The sequence below is a fragment of the Pollicipes pollicipes genome, unplaced genomic scaffold (genome assembly GCF_011947565.3).
Source record: "Pollicipes pollicipes isolate AB1234 unplaced genomic scaffold, Ppol_2.1 Scaffold_3087;HRSCAF=3621_pilon_pilon_pilon, whole genome shotgun sequence".
NCBI lineage: Eukaryota > Metazoa > Arthropoda > Thecostraca > Pollicipedomorpha > Pollicipedidae > Pollicipes > Pollicipes pollicipes.
The window spans coordinates 41,532,642-41,542,786 of record NW_023596225.1 but is presented as its reverse complement, the minus strand read 5'-3'; the positions used below and the strand labels follow the sequence as shown (position 1 = coordinate 41,542,786).

Below are 10,145 nucleotides of genomic sequence, written 5' to 3'. Positions count from 1 at the left end.
AATGCTCATGTTTAATGTCACATGCGTGCCTGCTACCGCTCATTTCTTGCGCCGGATCTCACAAGCGAGTTAAACAGGGACTTTTCTCTAACTTTCAAGTCCATCCACAAGTAACGTGTCTTTCAAGCATGAATTGGAACGCATTCATGAAGCCGCAATATTGTGCAGCGCCACCTATATGACCTGCACTGACGCCACCTATATGATCGCATCACCACAGGAGAACAGGACATTGCGGTCTCTGCCCATAAACGGTCTCCCACCCACGTCAGCACGACCTAAACCGTTGTGTTGCACGACTGCCCCTCAAGACTCGGAGACAGGCGCAGACTGAATCTGGCCGTGTGGGCAGACTGGAATGGCCGACCCACGCCACACGGCACTTTGTGCGGATCCTCGCGGAGAATGTGGCACGGACATGCCCCTGGGGCTCGGTTCGAAGATAACAGTTCGCACGAACGAACTACGCCGGCATAAAGAGCGAACGCAGTTGCCCGTTAACAGGCATGGTTAAGATAAAATCTGTATGGCAGGAGTGTGTATGCAAAAGTTTGCACGCGAAAGTTCGTAAGTCAATGCTTGCATGGTCAAGGCCTTGGTCTAGGCAAAGCAAGTAGCAAAATATTCGTATTAAGAAAATTTGGTCGGAACAAAAGGTTGTATGAAAATTTCACATGAATTAGTTACATACGCAATTGTACGTAAGTAATTGCACGCATACATTTGTTCGTAAGGGACTGAGTATTTTTTTTACAATAGCGCGTAAGCACAATTTTGCAATCATTAATCGTGTGGTGATTTAAGTATCACGTCAGTATGAATAATGATGCTAAAGGTGTTCTAGGACAGAGTAAACACCCACGTAATTAATCATGCAATATCAGCTTTACCAGCGTACAGTTTAAAATAATACCCCCAGGTAATGCAGGTTCGGGTACATCAAGGCCCTTACGAAATCGGATGCATGAAAACGGGTACTGGGGTGCGCCTTTTCTCTGGACCCTGGATTACTTTAAATGAGCGATCATACACCGGGAGTCACTGCCGCGTCTTCCCACCGTATTCCGCAAGCGAGCTGGCTCCTGCCGCGGCCGTCAGCTGGCGTCAGTGGCGCGTCCAGGAGGCGTTGGGCGGGGGCGTCGACAGAGGCGTCATCAGGGCGGGGGTTTGACTAGAACTGGAGCTAATCATACCGTTTGTCCTGAGGGTGATCTACGGCGGATAATAAGTTTCATGCTCTCCTTTTTATGACCTCCGATCCCTTATATCCCAGGGGCATTTTGCACTTCATTGATTCGGGTTGGTTTGCTGGCCGCCGAAAGATTTTCCATATCATGTCATGGAGAACTGGAGCTAGTCGTTCCGCTTATCCTGACCGATGCAATGATCGCTGTCCACTGCCATCTCCTACCCCCCCCCCACCCCCCCCCCCCCCCCCCCCCCCCAGGAGGTGGCGGCCCCGCAGTGGCGATTCATCCGGCCCTGGCACCAAGGGAAGGAATCTTCATTTGAACTTGCCTTACACATCTGCATACGATATTTGGCGCATGCACTTTACCAAACTAGCCTTATCCCTGACGAACATTTGCATACAAACTTCGCGTGCTTGCGTGATGCATTGGCACACGAACTTTTGCACACGTGCTTTTATCACACGAACTTCATCCTGACGAACTCAAGACGTGCGAACTTTATCCAAGGGATAGTTGTCATACAAACATCTTTTTCACGTACTTCTATCCCAGCCGTTCACTTTGGAGCAGGGTATTATGCCTGATATCCCAACTTTCCCCTGAATTTTTACTAGTCCTTAGGTTTGAGACACTTAATTTCGTTACCAGAAAATATGAGAAAGACTTAAGAAAACGAAAAGATCATTGGAAGACTGGACATTTGCTACCTGTTGGCAATACCGGATTTGGGCTATACGTATATAATTTTGCTGCATGCATTTGGGCATCAAACCCACGTTAACAAAACAGATCAGCTTTGCCCGCGATATGAAAGAAGTTTGATTACATATTCGATAAAAAACACGATATTTCCATGGCGTTTCCATGTTGTCCTCGCAAACTTTGACGTTGATATCTCCGCCTCGAAAAATCATTAAACAAACTTCAAAGGCCGATTGCATATACAAGCTCACGTAAGTTTGTATATACCACCGGCCTGTGCTTGTGATCGTCGATAAGAGGCCGACGTGAGATAAATACGTCGGTAAGGTGGTGAGAAGATCGTTTGAACTCAGCCTCATTCAGTGCGCCGAATCGTTCGCGCCTTCTCACTAAGAGGGTATCGTCACCACTTCACCTCTGCGACGCGCTACCTTATCATCCTCGCGAGCACGTGCCTCCCCATATATCGCACTGCCCATCTGCATCAGCTGATCCGCTGTTGCCGATCAGCTGACCTGTATGAGCTGGTGCGTCACAGCAGCCACTCAGCCGAGCGCACAAGTCCTTGAGCTTTATTACCCGCGTCATCCCGCGTGCTCGGAATCATGGCTGTACATCACCGGTGCGCTGGGCCGGCTCCAGACGCAGGCGCTCGTCAGGCGCGAGGACCGCGTAGGGGCACACCGGGCGTCGTGCATCAAGACTGCCGCCAGCTCTGTTCCATCCGTGTCCATGGCTCGCGGCCAAGTGTCGACCCGTGTACCACGTAACCCCGAGACGGGTACATTGCTGCTCCTAGGGTGCAGGAGCGCACAAACGGGCGTTTTCGTGCTGGGCGATCTGATCGTGAATCTGATCTGCCCCTGATCTGATCTGCCCCTGATCTGATCTGCCCCTCCACAGGCGCCCGGTGCGTCACTTCAGGCTTTCAGGCCGCTCCTGTTGGTGACGTGTAGCGATGGTTGATAGGTCGTATTGTCATCCTGCTTGTCTCATGCATGAGATGCAAACCTGAAAACCAATTCCCATGCAAAGTTTGGCATGCATGCATGCATGCATGCAGATCAAGGCCTACCTAGCTGATGCTTTTCCAAACATGTACGACGTTTCTGTTTCATTTTGCACTTCTGATAATTCCAGCTTAAAACAGTGTAATCCATTTGTGGCATTTTTCAGAAAGGTTTCGGGGAGCAAAGAAGACATGGTGCCCCTTTTCTGAGTGTCTGGGGGCGCAGCCGGAATGTCCCCCCACCCCCTGCCTCCGAATACGGCAGTGGCAATTAGTGTCCAGCCTCTTACCTGGTGGCATCTTCGAAGCAAAGGACTAGCTCAAAGCAACCAAATCCGCCAAAATTGGCAAGGACCCGGACGGCATTGAACTCACTGATGGTTACACCACTGTCTGGGTACCGTGTGGAGAATGCTGAGACACGTGGGGATCCCCTCACACATGCGACTGCTCTCCATCGGCTGTCTCATCTCACCGAGTGCCAAGAGGCCGCTTGCCGAGGCACCCCATTAATGCCTTCCCACGAGCTCCATTGGCGCTGCCTGCGGCGGCTGTCCCGTGCCTCGACTGGAGTTCGTGCGGCCGCTGCGACCTGCGCCACGTTTGCCGCAGTCGGCCCAGGCATGCGGCGGGTGGTGGGCTACAAAGATTCTGTGATGCGATGGTGGCTGATGGCCTTGCTTTATACGTCTGTTGCGCAGTGCATGGGAAGGCGGACCATCCCGGCCTGACTGCCATAGGCGGACCACCTTGGCCTGACTGCCATAGGCGGACCACCCTGGCCTGACTGCCATAGGCGGACCACCCTGGCCTGACTGCCATAGGCGGACCACCCTGGCCTGACTGCCATAGGCGGACCACCCTGGCCTGACTGCCATAGGCGGACCACCTTGGCCTGACTGCCATAGGCGGACCACCTTGGCCTGACTGCCATAGGCGGACCACCCTGACTGCCCTTAGGCGGACCACCCTGGCCTGACTGCTATAGGCGGACCACCCTGGCCTGACTGCCATAGGCGGACCACCCTGGCCTGACTGCCATAGGCGGACCATCCCGGCCTGACTGCCACAGGCGGACCACCTTGGCCTGACTGCCATAGGCGGACCATCCCGGCCTGACTGCCATAGGCGGACCACCGTGGCCTGACTGCCATAGGCGGACCATCCCGGCCTGACTGCCACAGGCGGACCACCTTGGCCTGACTGCCATAGGCGGACCATCCCGGCCTGACTGCCATAGGCGGACCACCGTGGCCTGACTGCCATAGGCGGACCATCCCGGCCTGACTGCCACAGGCGGACCACCCTGGCCTGACTGCCATAGGCGGACCACCTTGGCCTGACTGCTATAGGCGGACCACCCTGGCCTGACTGCCATGGGCGGACCACCGTGGCCTGACTGCCATAGGCGGACCACCCTGGCCTGACTGCCATGGGCGGACCACCGTGGCCTGACTGCCATAGGCGGACCACCCTGGCCTGACTGCCATAGGCGGGCCACCGTGGCCTGACTGCCATAGGCGGACCACCCTGGCCTGACTGCTATAGGCGGACCACCCTGGCCTGACTGCTATAGGCGGACCACCCTGGCCTGACTGCCATGGGCGGACCACCCTGGCCTGACTGCCATAGGCGGACCACCGTGGCCTGACTGCTATAGGCGGGCCACCGTGGCCTGACTGCCATAGGCGGACCACCCTGGCCTGACTGCTATAGGCGGACCACCCTGGCCTGACTGCCATAGGCGGACCACCGTGGCCTGACTGCCATAGGCGGACCACCCTGGCCTGACTGCCATAGGCGGACCACCGTGGCCTGACTGCCATAGGCGGACCACCCTGGCCTGACTGCTATAGGCGGACCACCCTGGCCTGACTGCCATGGGCGGACCACCCCGGCCTGACTGCTATAGGCGGACCATACCGGCCTGACTGCCATAGGCGGACCATCCCGGCCTGACTGCTATAGGCGGACCACCCTGGCCTACCATACGCACAGCACTGCCATAAGCACAGCACGCTCAGCGTGCAGAACATTCTCAAGGTATGACTCGAGAATGCCTAGTTATCCGCAATCTCTCACATGCGAATGCTCTTTGTGCAGTTGTGATTTAAAGCGCTTGGCTTGGCTTAAATATCTTCACTAATTTTTGGCATCTAAGACGGTTTTATGTGACATGTTTGCCACAGCAGCGCCAAAAAGTAGCGCGCATCGGAGGGCGCTGCATAAACATACCGCTTCTCCACCTTTTAAAGACACACCGGATACCCTTGCATCCCAGCTGGTGTGCCGAACGGTCTGGCGGGAGCTAAGATCGATGTTGTGTGATTATCTCTCCAGTGTGCCACATCTGCATCAGCAGAGCTCAACTAATTGGCTTGCGCAAGTATGAAATGCCGTGATTAAATCGAGACGCTCGTCTGTTTGTAGTGTTTCAGAGTATTTCAAGGTGAGACCAATGGGATTTGCGAACATTGGCATGACGATGTACACTGCCATGGCCCGTTGATCGGCGGCACAGTGAGTTGACGCACTACGTCACGTTGTCTTCTGTCGCCGTGCCGCTGTCTTCCTTTTCTGTTGTGCCTGGGTGTAGACGTTTTTAAGAAAACGTGACGCACGTCGTCACGCTCCTTTTATGGAGCGCCAGCGGCTGCATTGACCACATTAACGGTCAGCGGCATGGCGTAGCCGGGATTTCTGCTGATGTGGCTGACTGCTGTGGTGATGCGGCGTTGTGACGCTGCATCGCTGTTTTTCCGTACCGCTGTACCACCGCCGTACCGTTGTACCGCCGCTGTACCGCTGCGCCGTCGCTGTACCGCTGATCATCTGCGCACTAGTGTCCATGCCTGCAGGGACCTGCCCGTCTGTCACAGTACCGCTGTGCCCCAGTGCCCCAGTGCCCACATTTAGGCGAAGCTGTCGTTTTGCTGCCGAATCGCGGAGCCGCCATACCGCGCCGCCCACGTCTCCCGAGAGATGTCGCTACGGTCGACGGCCGGTCGTTGGTGGCGTGTTTACCCGGCCGCGCCGCCGCCGGGGCCGAGGCCAGCCCAGCGTGCCGTCGGACGCCGCCCCAGTCGGTCAGAGCGTGCCGCGCGCGGAGGAGCGCGGCGGGACCGTGACGCGCGCGTGGGCAGCAGTGGGCGGGCCGAACGGGCCGGTCCGACCGGCTGAGGAGCGCCGAGGCGGCGGAAGTGGGCTGCGACATTGGTTTTTGCACGCCAGAGCGCGGACTGGAGCCGGCGAGGAGCGGCCGCATCGAGGAGAGGTCACGCGTCGGTCTGGAGAGGCGGACAGTCGTGTCGGGGGGGCTGTAGCGGACGGCTGTCGCTCAGATAAGCCGGTGAGTCTAGTGTCGACTCGTGCGAGCTGGGGAGCCCAGCCTGAACTGCACCACCGGCAGGACCATGTCTCAGCCGAGTGGTGGGCGGACTGGGAAGCCGCGAGGCGGCGCGGTCCGTGTGGGCACCAGTCTGCCGGCTCGCGCCGTGGAGGCGAGCCTGCCGGCGCGCGCGAAGACAGCGGCCAGTCAGCAGCAGACGGGCTCGGAGATCGACCGCCTGCGCCAGGAGTTCCGGCGACGAACCGGCAGCGACTCCGACGACGAGTTCGAAGAATTCGTGAACAAAAGCCGCCAGCGCTTCCAGAACATGCTCGCAGACGGCGGCCTGCGTGGCATGCGGCTCTCCCAGGACGACCCATTCCGGCAGATGCTCGGCTCGGGTCACCTGGACGCCGGCTTCGCTGACGGCGCATTTGCATTTGCCAAGGCGCGCCCAGCGGCGCTCAAGGACCAGGCACCTCCGCCCAGCGCGCGGCCGCCCTCGCTCAAGGCCTCCCCGTCGGCGTTCGGCGATCGTCCTTCACTCCTCGACGGCCGTCTCTCCCTGCTGAATGGCGGCTCGAGTCTGCTGAGCTCGCGCCCGGCCGGGGCGTCCGACGACGGGGCGCTGGACAGCGCGCTGATGACCCGCTTGGGGGGCGGCTCGGGCGCGCTGTCGCCCAACGGGCTGGGCTCGCTCGCCGCGCGGCGCGGCGGCGGCCTGGCCGCGACGCTCTCCTCCTCCAGCGTGCAGCAGACTTTCCAGACGTCGACGTGCAGCACGACGATAACGTCGCGCGGCGGCGGCGGCGCCGGCGAGACGAGCGTGACGCGCGTCAGCCGGCAGCAGAAGCTGGACCAGAGCTCGCGCGACGGCGTCGCCAGCGTGCAGCAGCACAGCCAGCAGAAGGTCGAGGCTGCCACCGTCACGCAGAAGAGCGGTCGCACGCGCGTGGACGCGCGGCGCGCGGAGCTCTCTCAGCGGCGCACGGCCGGCACGCGCGCGGATGGCACCGCCGAGGTCAGCCAGGAGGTCAGCGCCTCGGCCGCCACCCGGCGCGCGCTGTTCGAGCAGGCGGACGACGGCGGACCGGCCAAGCAGGTGTCCCTCTCGGGGGAGGACTTCAAGGTGCGGGCGCAGCTCGGCATGCGGCAGACTGCCGTCGGCGATGGTGGAGGGGGCCAGCTCTGCCCCAGCGGCGGGGCGGTCAGCGGGCCGCTCTGGCGCTTCTTCGACATGGGACCGCTGATCCAGCCGCCGGGCATGCGCATCAGCGGCAGGATCGCCATCCAGGCCTCCCACAGCGCCTTCAGCAGCAAGGACGGCGGCATGCCCAGGTCAGTGTTCGCCTGCGGGCCGACCGCCGCGCCATGGCGCCGGTATGTCACCGGCGGCGCTATCAGCTTTCCGCTGTCGATGTGGCGAGTGGGCGAAACACGCGATAACGTCGCGCTAAAAATGTGGGCTCGTGGATCTCGGGGTCTAGCCGACTGATAACAGGTCGAGTGTGCATGGGGAAGAGAGATGTGGTTGGCACGAGCTGCTGGCGCCGACTGCTCGTGGTATTTGTGATGCTATCGTTTTGCAGGGTCCATGCCACTTGTATCATACAGAGGAAGGTATTTTAAGCAGGTGGTGCCAAGTGTTCCTGGCCTCATCTTGCTCCGATCGCACCCTGACTTCAGATGCCATGCTCAGAGGAGACGGCGAAAGACAAAGGTGCAATGCATCCCCAATGGCATAATCGCTGCAGAATGCCCAAGATGACAATTATCCACCTTGGCACAACACAAGTGGAGAAGACAGGTCTGACCAATCAGAGGCGAGCAGGATCACGATTTTGCTGCATTGTGATTCAGTGCCGTAAAATATGACTTTTCCATACCTCATAATCAAAGCATGCATAAGGAGCAAAATGTCCGGGTGCTATCTCGGTACTGCTCCGCTTTCTCTCCCAGGCTTGCAGTCCCGTTCCAAAACCGAGCTCCGCATCTTCCCCTCCCTCCCCACGCGGTCGGGTGGTGTGCGTTCCACGGTGGACGGTGGTGTTACGAACAACAATTTTTAGCTTTCCCATCGGCCCCCCAAATCTGGGCTCTGGTTACAGCCTGCTCGGCCACATCCCGATTCGGAGTTTTATGCCGCTTAGCTGGGCGCTCGCCAACGCCAAACATCGTCGTGTACGTGCTCCAGAGTATCAAGGACCCATATCGTATCCCAGCACATAAAGTGCTGGCCGACCGAACAGGTAAAACATGTGCGAATATGCCGGATATGGCCGTATAATCAGACCAGGAGATATATTCACTCCCGCTGAAGACGTTTGCGAGCACGTCTCAGCAGCGTCGGAGACGGACACGCAGAAAACACAACATGAAAGACAGACCATTTACCAGCAGCCACCTCGAAGTGGAAGAGCATGTCGGACCGCCCAGTGATGTGACGTCTGTCCAAAGCATGCCCAGGACGCAGTCGAACCCAGCCACAACAATACCGAGCGGCCTCAACAGTCATCCGCGCCGGTCGGTTCGTCCAAGCCCGGTGATGCTCCGGGCACCGGGCCGCCACACGGTCCGTGGCAGGTTTCACGACTGCTCGTGATGGCCTCGGGTACATCACGACTGCTCGTGATGGCCTCGGGCACTGGATCTGTAGTCCGCGGACAGGCTCAAACATAGACGCAAACATAGAGCGCTCCTTGTAAGGTGCAATTAAGCCCACAACAACCGTACAATAAGATAAGGTAATTCGTGGAATTGGACTGGCCCATTGGTGTAAAGCTGTTGTTTTATCGAGCATGCACTTAAGTTTCATCTAATGGCATTCAAACTCCCAAATCTTAGCAGCCCAATTGCTCCCAGTGCACTAGTACACGCGTGACACGCAACCTCGGTCTCGCATAGCGTTCTCCGCTCCGGCCCGCCTTCACCCCGCCTCGACCCGTCTCCGCCCACCTTGTGGTCGGCGCGCCGCCTGTTTACGTCTCGCCGAGTCACGGGCGGGCAAACGCCTCGTTTTTCAATCGGCCGAGCTGATGTATTCGCTGTGCCGGAGATCCGGCCCGTTTCCCGCGGTCGCCGTCGCGGTCAGCGCGCGCTGTTGTTGTGGAAGGGCGGGTCACCGAGGCGCCCGCAGTCCGCGCGGGCGCACCCACCCGACTGCAAATGCGCGCTGTCTGCAGAGCGATCCCGCCCGGTGGAGAAGCTTCACAGCGCTGGCGGAGCCGGCTCTGGGTCGGGCTATCCGTCCGCGACATGGTGCAAGCGCATCAGACGCTTTCTGGAGCCGCATGCAACACGAGTGAGACGAGGCTTTCTAGTGCGCCGGCGGCCCCGCCTGGCGAGTCTGTCTCCGCCACGGGAGTGCCGTGTGATTATCCGGGTCCCGGGGTGCGGCCCTACACAGCCGACTGTGCTGGTGACGCAGGCAGCGCTGTGGGTGGGAGTGGCGGCCGGTAGGCGGCTAGCTGCTGATGCGTACCATTGAAGCCGTCGCTCCGGTAACGAGGTCACGACTCTTGGACGGTGATTGGCCGTGAAGGGTACGCTGCAGGCCCCCTGAAACGCATGGCTCTGAGAGGGCTCACAAGGACGCTTTGGAAGAATTTCCCACACCCCGGGCGGTGCCGAAGAAATTCCTCCAGTTCCACACGAGTGACAACATTTGCTCAATACGACTGCGCTTAGGCAACCGTGTTTTGGTAACATTCCTTTCAGCATGCAATCCACACCCAGGCGCGTGACCCCTGTAGGTCACAGTAAAACGTTTTTTCCGCATCCACAGCCAGCACGCGACCGCGGCCCCAATAGTAAGCTCGAAGGTAGCATAGCCACTTTGCCATGCATCCTACCAGCGGAGCACGCTGCCTCGCTCGGTCCTGATTTGTCTCAGGTCGAGCCAGCAGCACCTAGT

At 58.9% G+C, this 10,145-nt stretch overlaps 1 protein-coding gene across 1 annotated transcript; it reads left to right on the top strand.

Annotated features, from left to right (window-relative positions):
* Positions 1–6,000: 6,000 nt before the first annotated feature.
* Positions 6,001–7,571, top strand: LOC119114835 (uncharacterized; the record flags this gene model as incomplete). Its single annotated transcript, XM_037238885.1, is given in 1 exon segment — positions 6,001–7,571. A coding segment is annotated over 1 exon segment (1,254 nt), but the record flags the coding sequence as incomplete, so codon positions are not given.
* Between the last annotated feature and the right edge of the window lie 2,574 nt (positions 7,572–10,145).